Here is a 27,469-nt window from a genome sequence, read left to right on the forward strand (position 1 = left end):
GTAACTATAATCATGGCGCCCTCTGTGGCTCTTCCACTGTGGCTGGCCTAGGCCCAACCACCACAGCACTGCACCAGTCTAAGCACACCATCGGTATGATAGCCCCAGGCCGTCTTCGTCTGCGGCTACCGTCCTCTGGGCCACCCCCCATGACCGCCTCAACTGTCAGTCCTCTCTGGAGCCTTTCCACTGTCTCTATTTCCTCAGCAGAACTTCCTCTTTACTGTGCTCCCTTCGCTGACTGACTCTTCCAGAACCTTCCCTCAGCCTTTTATACTTCCAGTTCTGGTAACTCTGCCCACCATCACCTAACAGTTTCTCTGACCAATGGCAGTTATTCAGTCCCACTCCTGCACTCTCCACTGCCCTCCAATGGGCAAGCTAAAACACTGCACCCTTTCTCTTTATCTTAGCGGTTTCACACCTACACTGCACTATACCTCTGATTCTAACTACAGGCAAGTTTGTCTGTCAGTCCACCTTCTCTACATCATCCATAGTGAGTGAGCGTGTGTGGGTTATGCCTTCTATATATACGGTGAATCGGAGAAACAAATTTTTACACTATACTCGATACAGCTTGTATCTTGTTATACAGTACCTTTGTTCGACATTTAGCATTACGGTGAAATCCATACTGTGTAAGCGTCTGAGAGTGACTACGGGACTATTTTTACAGAGATTTCAATTGTACCCTAAAATATATGTACTTGCTATCTTGTTATCCAGGACCTTTTTTACAACATTTTTTATTATGGTCAAAACCAAACTGAGTGAGCGTCTGAGGGTGACTACGGAAATATATACCGATATTTTCAATTTGGCCAATACTGTATACAGCAGAACGCTTCTGATACAGTAACCTTTTTAGCTATTTATATTCTGGTGTAATCCATAATGAGCCTGTAAACGTCTGTCTGTTACTCCGGCAATATATTTGGAACTTTAAGATTACCCCAACACTGTATACAGCTGTATGCTGGTGTTACATAACCCATTTAAAGCTTTTCATATTCTTGTGTAATCCATACTGGGCCTGAGAGTGTTTGTGTCTGCCTCCTGAAATGTATACGGAGAATCAGAATGTTTACACTATACTATATATCCCTTGTGTCTGGTGATACTGTACCCTTTTTCAACTTGTTATTTTATTGGGTAATCCATACTGAGCCTGTGAGCGTCTGTGTATGCCTCATGAAATATATATGGAGATTTACTGTTATCCATAGACTGTATAGAGCTGTACGCTTCTGATACAGTATCATATATCTGCTGGTATTTTGGGTTCATTTTCCAAAACATGAGGAAGTATGGTGGAAGAGGATGCGGATGTGGGTGTGGAGGGCCACCTGGTACTGATGGTGGTGGTGGTGCATCTGCTGGTAGTGCCAAAAACACAATAGCAGCTAAGGCAGGAGGTGTTGAGCCAGCGTCATGGTGTAGCTCTGGAAAGCCTGTTAGGCTCCCTTTTCTGGGAGTAGGTAGACTGCTTTTAAAGCTGGAGTATCAGGAACTGTTTGTGGCTTACATTGCTGAAACAGCCTCCAGCTCTATTGCCTCCTCTTCTGAAGTTGTAAAAAATGCAAGCACTGAGTCGTAACTGCATGCTTCTGGTCAGGAGCAACCCCTTTCCTTGTGTCCTTCACCCACACCAAAAGTGAAGGATGTGGAAGCACACACCTCAGATTACTCCATGGAGCTCTTTTCACATACCATGCCTGAGATAATTAAAAATAGGGCCCATCATGTACTGGAGCAATGTAAATGGGGCAGATCAGACACTGGAGCAGCATCTAAGGGGCCCATTATACAGTGGAGCATTACAAAAGGGGCCCATTATATATGGAGCATTATTAGGGCCCATTATACACTAAAGCATCATCCATGAGGCCTATCATGTACTGGAGCATTGTAAATGGGGCAGATCAGACACTGGAGCAGCATCTAAGGGGCCCATTATACACTGGAGCATTACAAATGGGGTCCATTATATATGGAGCATTATTAGGGCCCATGATACACTGGAGCATCATCCAAGAGGCTCATCATTTACTGGAGCATTGTAAATGGGGCAGATCAGACACTGGAGCAGCATCTAAGGGGCCCATTATACACTGGAGCATTACAAATGGGGCCCATTATATATGGAGCATTATTAGGGCCCATGATACACTAAAGCATCATCCATGAGGCCTATCATGTGCTGGAGCATTATAAATGGGGCAGATCAGACACTGGAGCAGCATCTAAGGGGCCCATTATACACTGGAGTATTACAAATGGGGCCCATTATATATGGAGCATTATTGGAGCCCATCATACACTGGAGCATCATCCATGAGGCCCATCATGTACTGGAGCAATGTAAATGGGGCAGATCAGACACTGGAGCAGCATCAAAGGGGCCCATTATACACTGGAGCATTACAAATGGGGCCCATTATATATGGAGCATTATGTGGAGCTCATCATATACTGTATGGAACATTATATGTGACTAATTATTTGGTATGGAGAAATATATGGGGCTCATTATTCTGTATGGCGCACAATGTGGTGGCCATAACACTGTATGGAGTAGTACACTGTCCTGTTTTTGAGCTATTGTACAATTTAAAATAGATCAGTCATGTCATGTAAGCAGTGAAGTATGTGTCATTGTACTATACCTATATTTCTGTGGCGTATCGGAGCATCATGAGTTGTGGTATGTGTTAAAGGGGCGCACTGACACTCTTTAGCCCAGGGTACACGAAAACCTGTAGCCAGCCCAACCCCCCCCACAACTTTAGCCAAATAACCCCCAGTTTTGAATGCATAAATATTATTAGGAAGTAAATTAAGGCTGACAAGCTTCATTTATAAGAATTGATGTTTTTGGCAATGAAATGGGCACTGTAGGTGTGTTTACTGTCTTCCACTCCCTGCCGACTTTGCTTCCCCATTGACTTGCATTGGGTTTCGTGTTTCAGTCGACCTCCGACTTTTCCCTATAGTTGGCCGATTTCGTTCAACCCAACTTTTGCGAAAGTCAGGTTTCATGAAACTCTCTAGTCCCGTTTCATTTGGCGATGCACCAGCGATCCCAACAACGATACTACCCGGTCAGGATCACTGGTGCATCGCTAAATGGTCGCTAGTGAGCTGCCAAACAGGCAGATCTCACCAGCGATGCAGCAGCGGTCGGCGGTCATTACTTACCTGTCAGACGGCAGCTCTGCTGACGACTTCTTCCCGCGTCCATGGAGTCGCTCGTCGGGGCCAGCAGGAAGCCGACCACAAGAAATGGACCAGGACGATCTTGCGCGATAAACGATAGCAAGCGGGGGGGCCAGTCGGAGGTAAGTGTCACATGTAGGGAGCGATCTCGCTATGTGTGAAGGGGGCTTAAGATGGGAAAGATAAATGCAAGACAAGAGACTTCCTGCCTGTATATAGAGCAGAGAAAAGAGAAGAATTAGCTCTGTTGAAAAGCAAAATGAGCAATTATAAGCACGCAGTGCCATATAATATATTAATTACAAAATATAAAGAGGATAAAAATTCTTTAAGAGGGTCTTAATAGACTGATCACAAAATATCTAAGATACACCAAAATTGTTTCTATTGGGTTTTACCTTTTAAAGGCCTATTCAGATGTCATTGTCTTTATACTCTTTAGCGATGATCTACCTGATAAATACAGAGATGTCCTACTCTGGTTTTTTTGTTGGATGTACTCATCCAACAAAAAAAACCTATTTTCCACTTCCATTTTTTTTATCATAAGTGAAAAATGGATACAACACCAAACACAAATAGCTGAAAAATGAACCGCCACACAGGTAAAAGGCAGTCCATAAAATAGACATCCACATGCGAATAAGGCCTTTCATCTCAAATCTTACATTTCAATTTTCTCCTACAGCTCTGACAATTTGTGTGCTTTAACCTCCATTAGTCACATGTAAGAATAATCTTAAATCTTTAGGTTACATTGTATTTGTGCTGTGATTTACCATAATACTGTGCCTTCTATTTTACATGCAAGATGCATGATTAACCACACTTTGTTTCATGCGCCTTGTTTTTTTTTTATTAGGTTCTTATCACTGTGCTTGATGTTAATGACTGCAGACCGCAATTCACCAAAAGTCAGTTCAGCACTAGTGTGTATGAGAATGAACCAGAAGGCACATCTGTGATCACTATGTCAGCCACAGACTTGGACGAGGGAGACAATGGTGTGGTGACATATAATTTGGAAGGTCCTGGTTCTGGTGTGTATGCTGATGCTATGAATATGTAAAAAAAAACAAGTGAAGACTGCTAGTTTAAAGGGAATTTGTCAGTAAGATCAACCCTTTTAAGCTGTCTATATGGACATGTAGGTCATAGAAATTTGAATAAAATAATACTTTGATATCTGTGATCTGATTTCTTATTACAGAGAAATCCATGTTTTGCTTAATATATAAATGATCTGTTAAGAACTATGGGCGAGATACTGACCTGCATGAGAATCTGCCTCCAGAGCTTATTATATACAAAAGAAGGTGTTACCAGTGTGAGACTTGTAACTATCACAGAACTGTAGAACTGAACTTTGTCTCTTTACAAACACATTTTCTGCAGCTCTCACAGCTCTGCTGTAATGCTGCAATATTGCAATCCTTTCTGCCTGTGAGATGGAAGCTGAGAGGAATCTACAGATGTGTCAGGTATAATCACACACAGCTCTTCAGTGAGATCAGGAGATCAGAGAGCGGCCTTTACATATCACACTGCACTGGAAATCCCGCCTTTTATTTAGAACCTTTGGAGGCAGATTCTCATTCAGATCAGTATTCAGCCCATAGTACTTAACAGCTTATTTAATAAAACATGGAATAAAACACTGCATGGCACATGTCAATGTATCATTTTATTCAGCTCCCTATGACCTGCATGCCCATAGAGACAGCTTTGGAGGGTTGATCCTACAGACAGATTCCCTTTAAGAGAAATTAATAAACAAGAAAAAGCAAACACCCATGCACATAAGGTACTAACCAATGTACATTTAGAAAGAGCTAATAGCTAGAGAAACAGCTATACATATTCAGCTGCAGTGCCTTGAGAAGATTTAAGAGGAAGATAGATTTGGTGGTGTTGTAATTCCCATGACTGCCGCAGTATACAGTGAGTACGGAAAGTATTCAGACCTCTTTAAATTTGTCACTCTTTGTTTCATTACAGCCATTTGGTAAATTCAAAGAAATTCATTTTTTTCTCATTAATGTACACTCTGCACCCCATCTTGGCTGAAAAAAACAGAAATGTAGAAATTTTTGCAAATTTATTAAAAAAGAAACATTGAAATATTACATGGTCATAAGTATCCAGACCCTTTGTGCAGTGTTGAGTAGAAACAACCTTTTGAGCTGTACAGCAATGAGTCTTCTTGGAAATGATGCAACAAGTTTTTCACACCTGGATTTGGGGATCCTCAGCCATTCTTCCTTGCAGATCCTCTCCAGTTCCGTCAGGTTGGATGGTGAACGTTGGTGGACAGCCATTTTCAGGTCTCTCCAGAGATGCTGAATTGGGTTTAGGTCAGGGCTCTGGCTAGGCCAGTCAAGAATGGTCACAGAGTTGTTCTGACGCCACTCCTTTGTTATTTTAGCTGTGTGCTTAGGGTCATTGTCTGAGGTCCAGAGCACATTGGAAGAGGTTTTCATCCAAGATATCTCTGTACTTGGCAGCATTCATGTTTCCTTCAATGGCAACCAGTCGTCCTGTCCCTGCATCTGAAAAACACACCCATTTCATGATGCTGCCACTACCATGTTTCACTGTTGGGATTGTATTGGGCAGGTGATGAGCAGTGCGTAGTTTTCTCCACACATACCACTTAGACCTTTTTGGTGATAATTCTATCTTTGTCTCATGAGCCCAGAGAATCTTATTTCTCATAGTTTGGGAGTCCTTCATGTGTTTTTAGCAAACTCTATGAGGGTTTTCATATGTCTTGCACTGAGGAGAGGCTTCCATTGGGTCACTCTACCATAAATGCCCGACTGGTGGAGGGCTGCAGTGATAGTTGATGTAAAAAATGGAAACGGAGGCACAGATGATGAAGTGCACATTTGTTTATTGACATTTTTGTGGAACCACGGGACCACTGCTCAGGAGGGCGTGACTAAGTGAGTCCCAGACTTCCATAGTAAGACCCCTCATACAGGGCCAGAATGGAAAGTGCAGGAGATGCAAGGTGCTACCTCCAGTTAGACCTGGGGTGCATGGAAGCTGACTTGATTGGACTGGCGGGCAGGCAGGTACTGCAAGTAGTGGTGTACCAGGCAGGAGATGAGCGGCAGAAGCGGCACAGAGAGATGCAGGAGATGCTGGCACAGTCCCGGAAGGTGTGGAAAGACACGTAGGACACACCGAGGAGACAAACCAGTATTAGCGAGATGCAGCAGAGCATTAACACGCAGGTACAGGAACCTGAGAACTAGCAACAGGAAACACTTGCTGCTCAGGCGCCTCTGTAAGGGCAGAGGTGTCTGAAATTGTACGAGACAATCAGTCATTGGCTGAAACCTATTTTGACAATGGTGCGCTGTCTCTTTAAGAGTCCGGGAGTGTGTATGCATGTGCCCTCAGTGGCTCGCCTGGAGGTCTGTGAGACATGTGCAGCGCCCAGGAAGCAGCAGCAGGAGCAGGCACCATGGCACATGGATTGGGAGCCCCAGGAGACCGGCAACCCCGCCAGGCATCGCTCTGAAGTGGTGGCCCCGAGGTAACAGGTGAGAGCCAGGGAGCAGACCGAGACCGGGACAGAGGTGCTACAGTACCCCCCCTTTACTCTCACCTTTTTTCAAGCCTGCAAAAAATCTCTCCAGTAGGAGAGGGGCTCAGATATTTTCTTTGGGCTCCCACGAGAAGAGATTTGAGAGATTTGAGGAGAGAAGCGTGAAAGGAATTAGGCACACGTAAAGAGGCAGGCAATTTCAACTTGTAAGAAACTGGATTAATTCATTTTAAGACCTCAAAAGGACCAATGAAACGAGGTCCCAATTTATAAGATGGGATCTCCAGAAGGATGTACCTGGAGGAGAGCCACACTTTATCCCCAGGCTGAAAAGTCAGAGCATCCAGGCGTCTCCTATCAGCAAATCTCTTCATATGTGAAGTGAAATCCAGCTCTATGTTTATTATTTTACAGATTGCCCTCAAAAACCTCGAAGTGAATTGGACACCTCTATCAGACACAATGTGAAGAAGAATCCCATGGAGACGGAAAATATGCTGAATGAAGTTGTTGGCAAGTTCAGGAGCAGAAGGAAGAACAGGCAAAGGGATAAAGTGAGCAATCTTTGAAAAATGGTCCAACATGACCCAGATAACAGAGCAGCCAGAAGAGATGGGGAGATCCGTAATAAAGTCCATAGCAATGTGCTGCTATGGGACTGAAGGAACGGGAAGTGTCTGTCCGGACAGAAGATGCTACACAGTTTTATCTCGGGCACAGGAGGGGCAAGCCGAGACATATTCCAAGATGACTTTACGCATGGTAGGCCACCAATAATAATGGGAAATGAGTTGCGAAGTCTTCCTCTGCCCAGCATGACTGGACAACTTAGAAGAGTGGCCCCAGCAAAGAACTCGCCTCCTGCCTGAACTACTGACCAATGTCTTACCGGGAGGAATCTGAGACAGATTAACAGAGGACAATGTCACCATTCGGGAGGGCTTGATGATGTGTTGAGGTTCCTCTTCCAAGTCGGGAAGCAGAAAGGACCTGGAGAGAGCATTGGCCTTAATGTTCTTGCTGTCAGGGTGAAAATGAAGAGCAAAATTAAATTGAGCAAAGAACAGAGACCACCTGGCCTGACATGGATTCAGCCATTGCACAGACTGGAGATAGGCGAGATTCTTATGGTCGGTGAAAATAGCGACCTGGTGAACTTCTCCCTTGAGAATATGACGCCACTCTTGCAGAACAAGCTTGATGGCCAATAACTCCCGATCTCCAATGGAATAATTTCTCTCAGAAGCAGAAAAAACCTTCGAGAAGTGGGCAGCTGCTGGCACGGAAAGATGCAGGAGGAGATAATACGATACAATCAGCCATTGGCTGAAACCTATTTTGAAAATGGCATGCTGTCTCTTTAAGAGACTGGGAGTGAGCACACACGCACCCTCAATGGCATGCCTGGAGACCTGCGGGATGTGCACAGTGCCCAGGAAGCAGCAGCAGGAGCAGGCACCATGGGACACGGGATAGGAGCCCCAGGAGACAGGCGACCCTGCTGGGCACCGTGCTGAAATGGCAGCCACGAGGCAACAGGTGAGAGTCAGGGAGTGGACCGGGGCAGAGGTGCTACAGTTGACTTTGTGGAACTTTCTCCCTACTGCATCTCCGGGGCTCCTCTTTACCTCTCTCACCAAGGCTCTTCTCGCACAATTTCTCAGTTTGGCTGGACTGCCAGGTCTAGGAAGACTCCTGGTGGTCCCAAACATCCTCCATTTAAGAATTATAGAGGCCATTGTGCTCTTAGGAACCTTGAGTACTGCAGAAAATCTTTTGTAACCTTGGCCAGATCTGTGCCTTGCCACAATTTTGTCTCTGAGTTCCTTGACCAGTTCCTTTGACTTCATGATTCTCATTTGGTCTGACATGCGCTGTGAGCTGTGAGGTCTTAGATAGACAGGTGTGTGCCTTTCCAAATCAAGTCCTATCAGATTAATGAAACACAGCTGGACTACAATGAAGGAGTAAAACCATCTCAAGGAGGATCACCAGGAAATGGACAGCATGTTACTTAAATATGAGTGTCTGAGCAAAGCGTCTGAATGCTTATGACCATGTGATATTTCGTTGTTTTTTTTTAATTAAATTTGCAAAACTTTCTACATTTCTGTTTTTTTCAGTCAAGTTGGGTGCAGTGTACATTAATGAGAAACAAAATGAACTTTTTTGAATATACCAAATGGCTGCAATGAAACAAAGAGTGAAAAATTTAAAGAGGTCTGAATACTTTCCATACACACTCTATTACCCAATATCCTGCACATATGTAAGAAATCATACGTTTTGCTTTTTCTTCCTGGTTTATAGAGCAGAGACAAAGAAAACAAGTTAACCAAAGCCAAAAAGCAATTTACCTTTAAGCCTTATCAACATAGAAATTTGTGTCAAGCAGTTTAGAGTTTTGGCTGAAGTAGAGTTCCCGCCCTAAGTACATTTCTGTGGGTGCTTCTAATTTCTCTAGGCTAATACTTATTGAATCACAAATAACACAATCCACAGACAGTGATTGATGTCTCAAAACTATGTCTGAGTGATGTTACAAAGCAACATTACAAGACGTTGTGGAACATTTCCATCAACTAATGTGTTGTAATATATAGGATATATACAGTTTCTGAGAAATCATTGTCGTATTTCCTCTATAATTTGCAGAATAAGGAACAAACACAAAAGACTTGTCTGTGTAATCAAATGTGTTATTTATGGGTCGGCATAAAAGATGTAAATTTCGCTTAGCTCTTGAATCTGGCATTGATTTTTTTTTTTACACAATGTACATAAATACCTCGAAAATTCATAATGACTCCAATAATAAGCATACTATTCCAACAAAATTATGATTAGATATTCATAAATGAGCCACTGGAACACATGAATTAGATAAAAACCAGGGATGAATTTTAGAATCCAAACATTATAGACACAGGAAGCATAACCCCAATTGTCACTTTGCACCACATAAATTTTCACTTATTAACTGTAATAAACCTAATAGAATTAGCAAATGTAGCAAGAAAAATAGAATCAGGAACTTAAAAGAAAAGATCCCACAAAACTCTATACTATGATAAACACTACTTGTTCCAAAGATCTCAGTATATGGTAATATAATATGCACAAAAAATGTACAGTCATGGCCAAAAGTATTGACACCCCTGCAATTCTGTCAGATAATACTCAGTTTCTTCCTGAAAATGATTGCAAACACAAATTCTTTGGTATTATTATCTTCATTTAATTTGTCTTAAATGAAAAAACACAAAAAGAATTGTCCTAAAGCCAAATTGGATATAATTCCACACCAAACATAAAAAAGAGGGTGGACAAAAGTATTGGCACTGTTCGAAAAATCATGTGATGCTTCTCTAATTGGTGTAATTAACAGCACCTGTAACTTACCTGTGGCACCTAACAGGTGTTGGCAATAACTAAATCACACTTGCAGCCAGTTGACATGGATTAAAGTTGACTCAACCTCTGTCCTGTGTCATTGTGTGTACCACATTGAGCACGGAGAAAAGAAAGAAGACCAAAGAACTGTCTGAGGACTTGAGAAACCAAATTGTGAGGAAGCATGAGCAATCTCAAGGCTACAAGTCCATCTCCAAAGACCTGAATGTTCCTGTGTCTACCGTGCGCAGTGTCATCAAGAAGTTTAAAGCCCATGGCACTGTGGCTAACCTCCCTAGATGTGGACGGAAAAGAAAAATTGACAAGAGATTTCAACGCAAGATTGTGCGGATGTTGGATAAAGAACCTCCACTAACATCCAAACAAGTTCAAGCTGCCCTGCAGTCCGAGGGTACGATGGTGTCAACCCGTACTATCCGTCGGCATCTGAATGAAAAGGGACTGTATGGTAGGAGACCCAGGAAGACCCCACTTCTTACCCCGAGACATAAAAAAGCCAGGCTGGAGTTTGCCAAAACTTACCTGAAAAAGCCTAAAACATTTTGGAAGAATGTTCTCTGGTCAGATGAGACAAAAGTAGAGCTTTTAGGGCAAAAGCATCAACATAGAGTTTACAGGAGAAAAAAGAGGCATTCAAAGAAAAGTACACGGTCCCTACAGTCAAACATGGCGGAGGTTCCCTGATGTTTTGGGGTTGCTTTGCTGCCTCTGGCACTGGACTGCTTGACCGTGTGCATGGCATTATGAAGTCAGAAGACTACCAACAAATTTTGCAGCATAATTTAGGGCCCAGTGTGAGAAAGCTGGGTCTACCTCAGAGGTCATGGGTCTTCCAGCAGGATAATAACCCAAAACACACTTCAAAAAGCACTAGAAAATGGTTTGAGAGAAAGCACTGGAGACTTCTAAGGTGGCCAGCAATGAGACCAGACCTGAATCCCATAGAACACCTGTGGAGAGATCTAAAAATGGCAGTTTGGAGAAGGCACCCTTCAAATATCAGGGACCTGGAGTAGTTTGCCAAAGAAGAATGGTCTAAAATTCCAGCAGAGCATTGTAAGAAACTCATTGATGGTTACCGGAAGCGGTTGGTCGCAGTTATTTTGGCTAAAGGTTGTGCAACCAAGTATTAGGCTGAGGGTGCCAATACTTTTGTCCTGCCCATTTTTGGAGTTTTGTGTGAAATGATCAATGTTTTGCTTTTTGCTTCATTCTCTTTTGTGTTTTTTCATTTAAGACAAATTAAATGAAGATAATAATACCAAAGAATTTGTGATTGCAATCATTTTCAGGAAGAAACTGAGTATTATCTGACAGAATTGCAGGGGTGTCAATACTTTTGGCCATGACTGTATTAATGAGGATGAATGCAAAAATATACCTTTAGTAATGGGGTCAGTGTATTTTGGGAACAAAACCTACAATCCTTGATGTGTGTTTCACCATTTATTACAGCTTCATCAGGAGATTGTTTTTATTTTTTGTGCCTCTCATTTTGTAAAATCTTGCTTTCTCATACATGGACTGTTCTAAAGCCAGACAATTAAATCTAAGTCCTGATTCATCAAGACAAATACTCCGGTCTTGATGAAGGGGACATACTGGAATCAGATGCACCTGATTCATTAAGAGGTGCAGGTCTCATAATGAATCAGGATTGTGTGACTACTGGCATACACCCTGTTATACATCTCATTCCAATCATAGACTGGAGTAACATTTGTGGTGTAGGGAGCGCTACCGGTGCCTCAACTCGTCCCACTTTTTTGGAGCTATGTGAACATGGCATGAGAACACCATAAAGTGGAACATTTAAGCACAACCTTGCATTGTGCAACTTTTCAAAGCTTTTACCCCAGAATTCTGGAGTACAATCTTTGATGAAACGTTTCCTATGTCTGCTATAAACAGGTGCAGATTTGTGCCAAAACTTACACCAGTTTCTGGCTTTATACCTAATAAATGTGCGTACAAGCTTTTACCTTTGTCCCAACTGGTAAACTAGGCGCCATATCTTCATAATTCGGTGAGAGTGGCATAGAAAGCAAAATCATTTTCCTTAAAATGAGACAAATATAGATACGAGTTATATTTTAACCAATGACTATAGTATTGTGATACATTTTTATATAACTGTCTTCCCTTTCCACAGATGCCTTCCTTATTGATAAAGACTCTGGTCTGATAACATCAAGAAGACTTCTGCAGTCTTTTGAACGATTTAACTTGACAGTCGTAGCAACTGATAAAGGTAGACCTCCCTTATGGGGGACCACCATGTTACGAGTGGAAGTGATTGATGTCAATGATAATCGACCTGTGTTCATCCGACCACCCAATGGCACCATTCTTCACATAAAAGAGGTAACTGACAAGACTATCTGAAAGTTGTCCTACAAGTCCTGACCCCAACTGTTGGATGAGAATATTGTAATTTCATAGATACAATTGGGATGTGACCTCCAACATCACCGCTGGAACCAAGGCTCATATTTTGTTATGTAAAATATCATCATCTATTCATCATCTATAATATCAAGTTCTTTCAAAGTAACACCGATCGAGAGAGACGATCGTAATTGAACATTGATGCCTTGATATTTCTGTAGATATAATGAACTGATTGTTTTAAGAAACTTTGGAAGAGATTTTCTTTTCGAGTCCAGTTTACTGGAGCTATAAGTGATAATGCATTGCCCTCTACTGGACTAAATACATATACATGTTGTTTTACTAATAGGAAATTCCTGTGAAGTCTACTGTGTATGAAGTATATGCCACTGATAACGATGAAGGTTTGAATGGGGCAGTGCGCTACAGTCTACTAAGAACTGGAGCTGGAAACAAGGATTGGGAATATTTTAGTATTGATTCAATTAGTGGGCTTATCCAAACAGCACAAAGATTGGATCGGGAAACGCAAGCCATGTATAATGTGAGTACCCAAAGAAGTTGTATAAATATAAATGTTAAATATATATTGAAAATATTAAAAAAACTAAGTAAATCTATTTACAATGCTCAGAATTATTGAGTACACCTCCTTTGAAAAATAAAAAATGTAAATAATTTCTCACTGGGCACAACAACAAATCTTCAGTTTTACTAAACTTAGTTAATCCAAAAATCAATACATCTCACATCAAAAAAAACCACATCTAGCATTTTGCATGATCCCTATGATTTTTAGGGCTCGCTGACACTGGCGTATATCATGGCCAAGTGTTCTCTGATGTTTTATCGGATAGCACGCGGCCCAATATTATACTGTGAGGCAGTGCAGATTTGCGTTTTTTTTTCTCATGCCGATTTGCCATGATAAAACAATCATAGTATATGGCTGACTTCTTTTAAAGCCTGATGATATTATTAAACTTACTTTCATGCTATCTATAAAACTCAGTCTTGTCAATATTTTGGAAATTGGTCTTGGATTTTGTAAGATTTTGATTAAAATCTTACTTCTCAAAGGGGGTGTACTCATTTATGCCGAGCACTGTATATCCAATTCTGCCGTACTTGCATCTTACTTGCCTTTGAGGGGAAGAATGTATTTTGCTTACTTATGAAAATTCTGCTCAGAGTTTGCTAGTTTCAGTTCTTTTTTTTAAGGAAAGAATTGTATAATAGGAAATTAACATGCAGAATGAGAGCTTCCTTTTTAAGTAAATTCATCTTCACAAATTCACTTATAAACTTGATTTTGTGGGTCAGAATTAGGTAAAAGATTAAAGTGAAACAGGGATGTGACGACTATATCGGGAAGTTGCAGTTACACCTTAGCTTTGTTTCTGTAAGAGGCCCAATGGCCATTGTGCCACACAAGGGGACACCAGTGTTATACGTTGGGGAGGATGAAATGTTACTCTTCTTTTTAATACATTGTAATTATCTTTCTTTGATCAATTTTTAGCAAAGCATTTTGAAACATTTTCAGTTGTGGCTAACCTTTTTTTCCCATTTAAAAACTGCACCCAGGTAATATTTAACATGTTTTTATAAATTGTGAACATGTCTACATATCCAGCATTTTGGATAACCTCACAATATGGGTATGTAAGGTTTTTTAGGCATTGTTCTCTGTATGCTTCTTGCTAGACTTTGATAATGGCCGGATAACTATCATTACAAAATGACACAAAGCGAAAAAAGATCATTACACTACAAAGCGGAAAAAATGGAATAAAAAGCTTTACATTTGAGAGTTTTTTAAAATAACCCTGTGTGAAAGAATCTTGAAACCGGATCCCTTGCCAGATTTCACAATACAAACTGCATACATTACTATATAGATCTCGTCTGCATATTTTCTTTGAAAATTCAAGCCACAATGGCTGACATCCTTATTGACAGCTCCTCAGTGTGCCTCCTCCCTGCAGCTCCAGAGATCTTACACTGCTCAGTACAAACTGCAGCTATCAGCCAGTCTGGAAGAGTGGTGGAGAAAGAGTAGCTGCTAGTTAGGCCACGCTTAGTATTTGGTCAGTATTTTTCATAAGTATTTGTAAGCCAAAACCAGGAGTGGAACAATCAGAGGATAAATATAGCAGAGGCTGATCACCATGTCTGCATTTTTAACCTACGCCTGATTTTGGCTTAAAAATGCTGAGGAAAAATACTGACCAAATACTGAATGTGTGAACGTGGCCTCGGGCTGGTTGGGTGGAGGCATAATACATTTTGGCTCAGGCTACGGATCAACCTATGAAAGAGCAAACCACTCATTCATTGTGTGCAATTATCTTGTATGCTGCACAGACATCAACTTTCTTGGCATCGTATCATCCTGTGTAAAAAGGACTCTCGTTGCTGAAAACAATAGCAGCCTTTGTTGTAATACATCGCTCAGTAAGCATCTTCTTTTTGGTAATAGGGCCATATTATGAGATTCCCATGGCCTGCAATAAAACTTAAAGGGGGCATTCCCATCTGAAACATATACACAATATATGACATATACAGTATATCTGATAACACTTATTCAGGCAATGGAGTTCATTGATCCAATATTTAGCACTCCAGAGAAAAGGGGTCATAGTAGTCACACATATGCAAGACTACATTTTCTAATAATTAACAATAATCTTTTGTTACCTATTTTACATCCATTGATTCTTATTTTTTAATTAATGATTGCTTGTTGTTTAGCTCATTATCGTTGCCTGTGACCTTGGGCAGCCGGTGTCTTATGAAACCATGCTACCTCTTCAGGTTGAACTAGATGATATAGATGACAATGAGCCCATCTTTGTCCGGCCTCCGGTGAGTGAATTATTGTTGTTTGGACAGCTGCATGCCATGTTTAACATAGGAGAATAACTGTATTTATCCTTATGATAATTTGGTACAAAAGTGAGGGCACAAAAGTGTTTTTACCGCATTGGATGAATTTTGGCCAAACCCACTAATTTTTTCGGGACCAGGCAGCCATCAAATGCCCGAGCTGTCCACTGGGTTGCTGGATTTCATCATGCTCAATCCTTTTTCTTACCAGAGCTAAGCTAATACGAAAAGTTAAAGTAGCAGCCTACTCCATTCTCCCCATTCAGAGAATGCACTGCTCATTTTCAGAGAAAACTGAGTATTTTATAATTGCAATGGAAAAATGAATAGCTTTCCATGTAATACAGGTCAGCCAAAGTGCATTTAAGTAACAATTCCATTTAAACTAAACTATTCATAAGATTATTGCCAATAATTTATACAGTGAGCTTTGTAGCTACAATCACAGCCGTTTCCAATGTACCCTATATACCGTATAATGATATTTTCTGGGCTGTTGCGACTTGATGCCACAATCAACAAACAATACCATAGACACTGCAAATCTGTGGCACATGTGATCGCCTGAAAGAACCTGCCAATCATATACAGTATATATATATATATATATATATATATATATATATACACTCACTGGCCACTTTATTAGGTACACCTGTCCAACTGTGTGTTAAGACTTAATTTCTAATCTGCCAATCACATGGCGGCAACTCAGTGCATTTAGGCATGTAGACATGGTCAAGACAATCTCCTGCAGTTCAAACCGAGCATCAGTATGGGGAAGAAAGGTGATTTGAGTGCCTTTGAACGTGGCATGATTGTTGGTGCCAGAAGGGCTGGTCTGAGTATTTCAGAAACTGCTGATCTACTGGGATTTTCACGCACAACCATCTCTAGGGTTTACAGAGAATGGTCCGAAAAAGAAAAAAAATCCAGTGAGCGGCAGTTCTGTGGCCGGAAATGCCTTGTTGATGCCAGAGGTCAGAGGAGAATGGGCAGACTGGTTCGAGCTGATAGAAAGGCAACAGTGACTCAAATTGCCACCCGTTACAACCAAGGTAGGCAGAAGAGCATCTCTGAACGCACAGTGCGTCGAACTTTGAGGCAGATGGGCTACAGCAGCAGAAGACCACACCGGGTACCACTCCTCTCAGCTAAGAACAGGAAACTGAGGCTACAATTTGCACAAGCTCATCGAAATTGGACAGTAGAAGATTGGAAAAACGTTGCCTGGTCTGATGAGTCTCGATTTCTGCTGCGACATTCGGATGGTAGGGTCAGAATTTGGCGTAAACAACATGAAAGCATGGATCCATCCTGCCTTGTATCAACGGTTCAGGCTGGTGGTGGTGGTGTCATGGTGTGGGGAATTTTTTCTTGGCACTCTTTGGGCCCCTTGGTACCAATTGAGCATCGTTGCAACGCCACAGCCTACCTGAGTATTTTTGCTGACCATGTCCATCCCTTTATGACCACAATGTACCCAACATCTGATGGCTACTTTCAGCAGGATAATGCGCCATGTCATAAAGCTCGAATCATCTCAGATTGGTTTCTTGAACATGACAATGAGTTCACTGTACTCAAATGGCCTCCTCAGTCACCAGATCTCAATCCAATAGAGCATCTTTGGGATGTGGTGGAACGGGAGATTCGCATCAGGGATGTGCAGCCGACAAATCTGCGCCAACTGTGTGATGCCATCATGTCAATATGGTCCAAAATCTCTGAGGAATGCTTCCAGCACCTTGTTGAATCTCTGCCACGAAGAATTGAGGCAGTTCTGAAGGCAAAAGGGGGTCCAACCCGTTACTAGCATGGTGTACCTAATAAAGTGGCCAGTGAGTGTATATACTTATTTGTCTGCTCATTTTTCTATAGTCCTACTTTTTTTGTGAGTTTGGAACCAATGTATACTTATCCATGGAGTTATCATCTATGCGACAATGTTATCAATTCACAAAGGTCATTCTGTAAAATAATATTGCATCAGCAGGGACCACTGTATATAATGTGTGTTCTTTGTTTTTAATGTTGGTTAGTGTTGGTTCCTCTTTTACAGAGAGGCGCTTTGCAGTATCAGATTCTCTCAGTCCGTGAACACTCCAAACCCGGAACATTGGTGGGAAATGTCACTGGTGCTGTGGATGCAGATGCAGGATCAAATGCTATAGTGTATTACTTCATTGCAGGTAATATGCAACCTCTCAAGTATAAATCACTTTTTATCATATTTGTAATGGGAAACAACCCAAGACTGGTACTTCTTTGGGAACATGAGTCCTATTTATATGTGTAATGGCTGCCCTCCTGACCCATCTGAATGCTATTTAAATAGACTGAAACACTTAAAGGGAATCTGTCACCCCTATAAGATGCGGCCACCGCCATCAGGGGCTTATCTACAGCATTCTGTAATGCTGTAGATAAGCCCCCGATGTAACCTGAAAGATAAGAAAAACAAGTTAGATTATACTCACCCGGGGATCCGGTCCGGTCCGATGGGTGTCGCAGTCCAGTCCGGCGCCTCCCATCTTCATACGATGACGTCCTCCTTCTTACTACTGCCGCGGCTCCTGCGCAGGTGTACTTTCTCTGTCCTGTTGAGGGCAGAGTAAAGTACTGCAGTGCGCAGGCGCCGAACCTCTCTGACCTTTCCTGATGCCCTGCACACTGCAGTACTTTACTGTTCGCTCAACAGGGCAGAGGGCAGATAAAGTACACCTGCGCTGGAGCCACAGCAAAAGTAAGAAGAAGGATGTCATCTCTTGAAGATGGAGGCGTCATACCGGACCGCGACTCCCACCGCACCCGATCCCGCCCCCCGGTGAGTATAATCTAACTTGTTTTTCTTATCTTTCAGGTTACATCGGAGGCTTATCTACATCATTACAGAATGCTGTTGATAAGCCCCTGATGGTGGTGGCTGCAGCTTATAGGCCGAAAATAAGGTGACAGATTCCCTTTAAGGGGTTATTCTCACGTTGTCTTTTGAGCGGCTCAGAGCTGTGCAATGTCTCCTTGCTTCCTGGCTTCTTGGGGGCGGATGCATCTCCTTGAATTTGTGGAAGATGCTCTTCCTTGTTACATGTGGTGATGTCACCTCCAGCTCCTTATTATCTTCTATGGCCATTGCCATTCAGAACACACTGCAGAGCTGCTGGCTGAGCCATTCACAGCATATAGAGGAAATCTCTGTACTCAGTGCTTTGGCTCATCCAGCAGTTTTGTAGTGAGCTCTGAATGATGATATAATGGTGAGCTTGGCCTGTAATTCTCGGCTAGTTTACAGCGACTGTAGATGTGCGCAGGGAGAGAAAGCAAAAAGAGAACACAGCATGCAGAACAAGTAATCCATAAACAGGTTGTGATTATAGTCAGTGGGGATGGAGCTGGTCATTCCAGTGTGCTAGATTACATTAGAATAAAGTAAAGTGATTGCACATGCCCCATAAAAAAGCTATGCTAGGATACCGTAAGTTCACACGAACATATTATTTCTCAGACCATTCATGTGTGCAAATTGCAGTTGCAATGAGTTTATGAGCAGTTCCATCTTCTTCTAGTGTAGGAGGTCTCCACCATTAAAGCTAGCATTATTTGAATTGTTTGCACTTTTGTTTGAATGGTAACATTGTGGAGAGAACATCTTATTTTTCATTTCTAGCTGGCAATGAGGAAAGCAATTTCCAGCTATTTCCAGAAGGAAAGCTAACGGTTCTGAAGAACTTGGATCGAGAGCAGAACCCATATTATACTCTGATAGTGAAAGCATCAAGCAACAGGAATTGGTCAGCCCGTAAAGCAATGAGGGCTGCCAAAATTCAAAGCTTTGATCCCAGCACAGATTCTACATTGCAAGAAGTGAGAATATTGCTTGAAGACATTAATGACCAGCCTCCAAAATTTACAAAATCTGAGTATACTACAGGTAAAACTGAAGAATGATTATAAGTTTTACACTTGGAAGTATCTGAAAGTCCCCACACACACTTATATGCATGTAATATGTTTGAGGTGTACAAACTCCCTGGATGCTGAGACATAAAAGGATTAGGCATGCTGAATTTAAATATGTGCACATAGCGTTAAGCCATCAGCAGTGTCCGGCTTAGTCCAATGTAGAGAACACAAGCATTGATGTGTATTAGGGGGTTGAGAGAAATCTCTGTAAGCTACACACTGTCCAAGGTGTAGGGCCACCTTCAGGTTATGGCAGTGGTGCATCCACAGCATGGACAAAATTCTTGCCCACTTATGCCGTGCCAATATCCACCCAATTGTAAAATAAAATTGTGTGGCAATTGACTATTGTGAAATGCAGAGTTTTGTCCACGCTTGGACAACTGCACCTTCTAACCCTACACTCAATATCCCAAATGTGTCAATTAATTACAACTAATTAGGTGTGTGATTTATTGAATGCCAAGTGTTTAAAACGTTTTATTATGCAGGGCCATAAAAACATGGCACTACAGTAATGTTCCGCATGGTTGGGTATTCTTTACTTATGGTCATTTTATGCCTGCTTTACAGAGTTGCAGTGTTCGACAACTCTTGTGCTCAAAAGCTACCTATAGTTCCTTTTTCCAGGTTTTCCTTATTATTCCCCATGTGATAATTCCATCACTTGTGCAATACTATGGAAATCCTGAAAGCATGATCTGTTGGTGGCTCTTGAGCACAAGAGATGGGGAACACTGCAATGCAGAATAGTGACTGCATAAATTACTCTAAAGCTGTAAAGCAGACACAAAAGTCAGTAAAGAAAACCTAATATTATTTTGTTTTAACTGTTTCTGCTTCTTTATTCTGTATATGATTATGTACATCACTAAATGAGGGCTGTGTACTGTATATAATAGGACATTTGATTCAATAGTAAGTAATACATCTTACTGCATCATTACTAAACCATGTGCCCATATTTTTTAGGACTGTAAAAACCATTTACTTCTTGTAATTTGTCATCTTTCATTTCAGGTGTTGCCACTGATGCTAAAGTGGGTTCTGACCTGATAAAAGTTTTAGCCCTTGATGCCGATGTGGGAAACAACAGTTTAGTTTTCTATACCATTCTCGGAATCCAGTACATCAAGCACAACTCAAATAATTCTGAGGCAGTGAAAAATATTTTTGTGATAGGTAACAATATTTTATTCTTTACCCACTTTAACATTGCCAAACATAGGCTATGAATATGAATGACTGAAAATAGACATGAAGCATTCATGCATAGTTCCAACTCACATATCGAAAGTTCTTAGAGGAATTAAGTAGATCAACGGCAATGTATTGCATAAGCAGCTGGAGAGAATAGTTAGCTAATGGCCCTTGACATGATTTTCATTATAGAAATAACCTGGAACTTGGTTTTGCTGTGGCTCGTTACTTGCACCGCATGTACAACATTGTACATCAAATTAATTTTATAGCCAAAGAAGCCAAAATTGAAGCTTTTTAATTGTTTATTGCACTTATTTTGAGATTTTACACTGTTAAAGTAAATGAATGTTTCTTGGTACAGGTTATTATAAAGAAACAAACTGTCTGAACTCACCTTCCCTTGGTCTACCAGCGATTCTCTGCCGCGGCACCCAGTGTCTGGCATTGGCAGTGGTGCTGACGTCAATCCGTGCCCTCAACAGCTCTGAAGGGGCCATTTTGTGAACACTCGCAGAGCCACTGACCTCCTGGATTGACTGCTGCTCTGTCGATGTGACGTCAGTACAGCAGCCAATGTCAGACACCGGTAGAATCAGTGGAAACTTGCCGGTGGAACCAGGAAAAGTGAGTATAGCATGGTTCATTTCTTTATAATAAACAGCAGCTTTGGAGATTCATTTTCTGAACAGAAACGAGCCCTTTAAATAAAAAAGACCTATGGTCATCAAGTTCAACCAAGGTATTGGAAAGAGCATGGATGAAGAGAAGGAGCATGGGTGAACTTCAAAACTTTGTTTTGCCCTATTGATATAGAGAATAGATGAAATACACGTGGCATAAACCCATTTGCCCTAAAACAAAAAATTTCCCTCCTGATCCCAAGTGGCTGTCTGACATAATCAACATTCAAAGCAAGAATTCTTTACATTTCCATAAGTGATAATGTTAATTTCTTTCAGTGAATTCACTGAGGTCTATTCTACTCTTGCTCATCACTGAATCTTGTGCATATGTAGCTAAAATAAGAAAACAGTTTTCAAAGGGTTGACATTTACTTTTAGCAACCTTTTAGGTAATGTCAGTTTTTATGCTGTATATCAATTTATTAAAAATATGATTTGTGTCTTCCTAGGAAATGTTGATGGTATTATTCGGACCTTTGACTTATTTACTGCCTACAGTCCGGGCTATTTTGTGGTGGACATTATGGCTTCTGATCTGGCTGGACACAATGACACTGCCATTGTTGGTATTTATATTTTACGAGATGACCAACGCTTAAAGATAGTAATTAATGAGATTCCAGATCGTGTACGTGAGTTTGAGGAGGAATTTATACGACTACTGTCCAACATCACAGGAGCCATTGTCAATACAGATGATGTACAGGTAATAATTATTATACCTTTGTCAGGCCTCCAGAGAGGAGTGTAAATCCATTACATCTATTAGACCTTTCACTATTAGATTTGGCTTAAAAAGTTCAAACTGACATCAGCGACAACAATCAATTTTAAAGGGGGTAAGCAAAATCCCCAGGATTTATCTCCAAAGTAGTTTCTAATAGTAACTGCAGACAGGTTCTAAAACTATTTCCAAATCAAGATACCAGATTTGATTAACAGAAGAATGATCTTAAGGGGGTTGTCTGGTCCAAATCTATAAGTCTGCAGTCACTCTGTATGACCGCTGACTTATGAATCCCTCCAGTGCACACACTGTGCATTGCGAGGGTTCATCAGTTTCTGAACCTAAGGCTAAGGGTACTGTCACACTTAGCGATGCACCAGCGATCCAGATCAGCGATATGACGCGGTCAGGATCGCTGGTACATCGCTAAGTGGTCGCTAGTGAGCTGCCACACAGGCAGATCTCACCAGCGACATCGCAGAGGTCGGGGGTCGCTACTTACCTGTCAGACGAGGCGATCCTGACATCCTCCCGCCCGCGTCCACGCGGCGCTCGTCGGCACCAGCAGGAAGCCCAGCAGGAAGCTGACGACGAGAAATGGTCCAGGATGTTCTCGCGCGACATCAGTGATAACCAACGGGGGAGCGGTCGGAGGTAAGTATCACACATAGCGATATCGCTAGCATTATCGCTATAACGTCACAAAAACCAGTGACGTTATAGCGATATTGCTAGCGGTATCGCTTAGTGTGACAGGCCCTTAAGAGGAGACTTAATAACTGTCTACAAATATCTGAAGGGATGTCACAGTGCAGAGTGATCATGCTTATTCTCATTTGCACGTGGAAACATTAGAAGCAATGGAATGAAACTGAAAGGCAGAAGATACAGATTAGATATTAGAAAATCTTTTTGACAGTGAGGGTGATCAAGGAGTGAAACAGGCTGGAGGTACCTTCCAACGCTAACATTCTATGCTTCTATAATTTTATGAAGTGATAACGGCGGTGATGTATGCAGGGCCGGTTTTAGACTAAGAGGAGCCCTTGGCAAAAGTTTAAAGTGGGACCCAAATGCTCACATATTGCACCATCACACAGAAACATTTCTGTTGTATTTACATGCGCTGAGTTCATGCCACTATACAAGCGCAATCGACAATATTGAAGTAGTCCGATGCTTGTTTCCCTACCCCTTTAGGGTAGGTGCACACGTTCAGTAATAGGCAGTGCTTTGGACGCAGTGCATGTCCGCTGCTGTCTATTGAACGCAGGTGAATCTGCATGTGTTCATTGAACCGTGCCGACTCACCGCGTCCAATACATTGTACAGGTGAAATTTACCTTGCAGAGGCTCGCGTCTCCGCAAGATAAATAGACATACTGCAGTCTGGAAAGACGCGCTGCATGTCGGTCTCCGCAGGTGATCCACAGACATCTGTGCACACATAGTCATCATGGAATTTCTTGAAATCCCATCCATTATGCTGTAACATCTAGATGTTACGGGTTGGACTATACACAAGTACACAGCGTCCAACCCGCAGCGTTTACTGACAGTGTGCACCCTTACTCCAGCTGAGGAAGAATGATGGGTACAGATAGTCCTCGATACAGTATAATGCAGGTCCCATATAGTACATATAGCAGAATGCACTCCCCATGGTTCTTGATAGAGTATAATGCAGCCTCCCTCATAGAGTATACTGCAGACTCCCTCAGAGTATACTGCAGCCCCCCTCAGAGTATACTGCAGCCCCCCTCATAGCGTATACTGCAGCTCCATTCAGTGTATACTGCAGCTACTGTCATAGAGAATAATGTAGTCCCCTCCTAGAACATAAGGCAGCACCCCTCAGAGTATAAGGAAGCCCCACACACAGTATAAAGTAGCCCCCTCAGAGTATGAAGCAGTCACCTCAGTGTATAATGAAGCCCCCTCAGAGTACATTGGAGCTCCACACACAGTATAATGCAGCCCCCCTACACACACAGGATAATTCAGCCTCCCCACAAACACATAGTATATTACAGCCCCCACACACAGTATAATGCAGCCCCCCACTCACACAGTGTAGTGGAGTCCCGCACACACAGTATACTGCAGCAGACACACGCATTATGACACATACAATACTTACCTCTTCTCCTCGTTCCCCTGCTACACTAGCTTCTGCAGAGCATCTCAGAGTTTCATCCGCCCAACTGCTGGCACATGCTGAGTCAGAGGCAGAGGGGGAGTGATGAGAAAGGGAGTGTCATGTGAGGTGCTCTGCTCCATCACTGCTTTCAACTGTATCGGCATCTTTGATCCCGATAAGCTAAATGCGCGATGCAGGGGGAGGGCAGCACTTTGCCCCTCTTACTCAGGAGCCCCTTAGCCTTCATTAGTGGCAAGCAACTAGCTAGGGGCCCCTGGAGTAGCGGGGGCCCTAGCTGGTCTGCCTGCCCCTAATGCCGGCCCTGAATGTATGCAATATGCATACTCCTGGGCAGAGCCCTTCTAGCGGGTGCAGCCTCACTCTATATACTTGTATTTATCTGGGCTGCAACCACTAGATGGCCATGCCCACTGAACTTCCGCTTCACTACACAGGGTGTGGACTCGCTCCATACAAGTGTATGGAACAAGACGAGGCCCACTAGATGGGTTCTGCCCAGGAGTATGAATAACGCAGGTGTACACTTCTCTCATACCCATGCCATGTATACACTTCTCTCATACCCCAAGATTAGACAATAGAGCAGGTGGAGGCATTGGTCTGCTCCTATCACCAAAATGTACCTTTCAGGTTATCCCTCAAGTACCCTCACTTATCTTCCCTTCTTTTGAAGTCCATGCCGTCAGACTCTACACCCCCTTCTCCATGCGAGTGGCGGTGGTATATTGTCCTCCCGACTCCTCCCATAAGTTCCTGGATCATTTTGCCACTTGGCTTCCACATTTTCTCTCCTGTGACATCCCTACCCTCATCATGGGCAATGTCAACATCCCCATTGCTCTTCCCCTCTCCCCATCTGCTACTCACCTTTTATCTCTAACCTCCTCGTTTGGCCTTTAGCAGCTTACTAATTCTCCAACGCATGAAGACGGAAACTCCCTCGACTTGGTCTTCTCTCGGCTTTGTGCAGTGGATGATTTTGCAAACTCCCCTCTCCCGCTCTCTGACCACAACCTTCTTTCATTCTCTATCAAGAACTGCCAGGCTGCTCAGGTCATCCCCACTGTCCATATTTATAGAAACATACAGGCCATTAACACCCAGAAACTTATGAAGAACTTGCATTGCCCCTATCTCCTCCCTCTCATGTCCTGATTCTGCATTGAAACATTACAATGAAACACTTCAAAGTGCCCTGGATGAATTTGCACCTCCTATACATAGAACACCACAACACAGATGGCGACAACCCTGGCACACCCTGCAAACACGTTTCCTGCAGCGGTGCTCCAGGTGCGCCGAACGTCTGTGGAGAAAATCCAACCTATCCGAAGATTTCATCCATTATAAGTTTATGCTTCGAACATACAACACTGCCCTTCACCTCTCAAAATAAACCTATTTCAACACCTTCATCACCTCACTGTCCAATAACCCTAAACGTCTCTTTGACACTTATCATTCTCTACTCAACCCAAGAGTACAGGCGCCAACCACGGAGCTTCGAACTGACGATCTGGCCAATTACTTCAAAGAAAAAATTGACCAGATCCGACAGGAAATTATCTCCCAATCACCTCATACCATGCACTGTCCTCCCTCCCTCACTGCATCTAGCTCACTCTCTGATTTTGAGAAGAAGAAGTAAGCTCACAGAAGAAGAAGTAAGCAGGCTCCTTGCATCTTCTCGCCCAACCACTTGCACCAGTGACCCATTTCCATCACATCTACTCCAGTCCCTTTCCCCTGCTGTCACCCCTCACCTAAAATATTTAACCTCTCTCTCTCCTGGTATCTTTCCCTCCTCATTTAAGCATGCCGTCATACATCCACTACTTAAAAAACCATCCCTCGACCAAAACTGTGCCGCTAACTATAGACCGGTCTCTAATCTTCCCTTCATCTCTAAACCACAGGAACACCTGGTCCACTCCCGTCTTATCCGCTATCTCTTTAATAACTCTCTTCTTGACCCTCTCCAATCCAGTTTCTGCTCTTTACACTCTACTGAAACTGCCCTCACTAAAGCCTCTAATGATCTACTAACAGCTAAATCAAATGGTCATTACTCCATGCTAATTCTCTTGGATCTCTCTGCAGCATTCGACACTGTGGATCATCAGCTCCTCCTCACTATGCTCCATTCCATTGGCCTCAAGGACACCGTTCTCTCCTGGTTCTCCTCCTATCTCTCTGACCGCTCCTTCACTGTATCTTTTGCCGGTTCCTCCTCCTCTCATCTTCCCCTTACAGTAGATTTGGTTTCCAGTACCATATATATGCTTCTTCTCCTGACATCATGTATGCCTTTCTAGAAAACACCAGCGATTGTCTAAACGCTGTGTCTAACATCATGTCCTCACTATATCTGAAACTGAACCTGTCAAAGACTGAACTCCTTGTGTTTACTCCCACTACTAATGTACCTATACCCGACATTGCCATTTCCGTGTGTGGCTCCACTATTACTCCACAGAAACATGCCCGCTGTCTTGGGGTCATGCTTGACTCCGAGCTTTCCTTTGTCCCCCACATACGATCACTGGCTCACTCTTGTTAGCTGCACCTCAAAAACATTTCTAGAATTCGACCTTTTCTTACTTTTGACTCTGCAAAAACTCTTACTGTTTCTCTTATTCATTCTCGACTTGACTATTGTAACTCTCTTCTAATCGGTCTCCCTCTTACCAAACTCTCCCCCCTCCAATCTGTCTTGAATGCTGCAGCCAGGATCATATTCCTCGCCAATCATTACACCGATGCCTCTACCTTGTGCCAGTCATTACACTGGCTATCCATCCACTCCAGAATCCAGTACAAACTCATTACCCTCACCCACAAAGCTCTTCATGGCTCAGCACCACCCTACATCTCCTCCCTTGGTTCAGTATACCATCCTACCCGCACCCTCCATTCTGCTGATGATCTGAGGTTAACATGAGGTTAACATCAGGTCAATACGATTAGTCCCCAATCCCCACAATTTTAAGCGTGCCCTGAAAACTCATTTATTCAGACTGGCCTACTGCCTCAACAAATTAACCTAATCTATCCCTATGTGGCACAGCCAAAAGTTTTTACCATAACCAGGTTCCCCGCATCATGTTCCCACATGCTTTATGCATCCATTAGCCCTCTGCGCCTGTACTGTTACACACTTAACATTTTGGCTGGGCCATACAATCAGGGCAACTGTTACCACCCACCTTTCGTGTCTACCCTTTTTCCTCATAGATTGTAAGCTTGCGAGCAGGGCCCTC

General features: G+C 42.6%; 1 protein-coding gene across 1 annotated transcript in view; it reads left to right on the forward strand.

Moving 5' to 3' along the window:
- CDH23 (cadherin related 23) overlaps window positions 1-27,469 on the forward strand; it is a 1,761,581-nt gene that overhangs the window by 1,691,432 nt on the left and 42,680 nt on the right. The window contains exons 52-59 of the mRNA XM_073574902.1: window positions 4,082-4,259; window positions 12,342-12,553; window positions 12,930-13,124; window positions 15,338-15,451; window positions 17,535-17,664; window positions 19,140-19,403; window positions 20,456-20,617; window positions 21,771-22,027. Of these exons, the coding sequence (XP_073431003.1) occupies window positions 4,082-4,259; window positions 12,342-12,553; window positions 12,930-13,124; window positions 15,338-15,451; window positions 17,535-17,664; window positions 19,140-19,403; window positions 20,456-20,617; window positions 21,771-22,027 (1,512 nt within the window). The remainder of the gene's footprint in view (window positions 1-4,081; window positions 4,260-12,341; window positions 12,554-12,929; window positions 13,125-15,337; window positions 15,452-17,534; window positions 17,665-19,139; window positions 19,404-20,455; window positions 20,618-21,770; window positions 22,028-27,469) is intronic.

This window comes from Dendrobates tinctorius, unplaced genomic scaffold, assembly GCF_039654945.1.
Source record: "Dendrobates tinctorius isolate UK_male_01 unplaced genomic scaffold, ASM3965494v1 ptg000040l, whole genome shotgun sequence".
Lineage (NCBI taxonomy): Eukaryota > Metazoa > Chordata > Amphibia > Anura > Dendrobatidae > Dendrobates > Dendrobates tinctorius.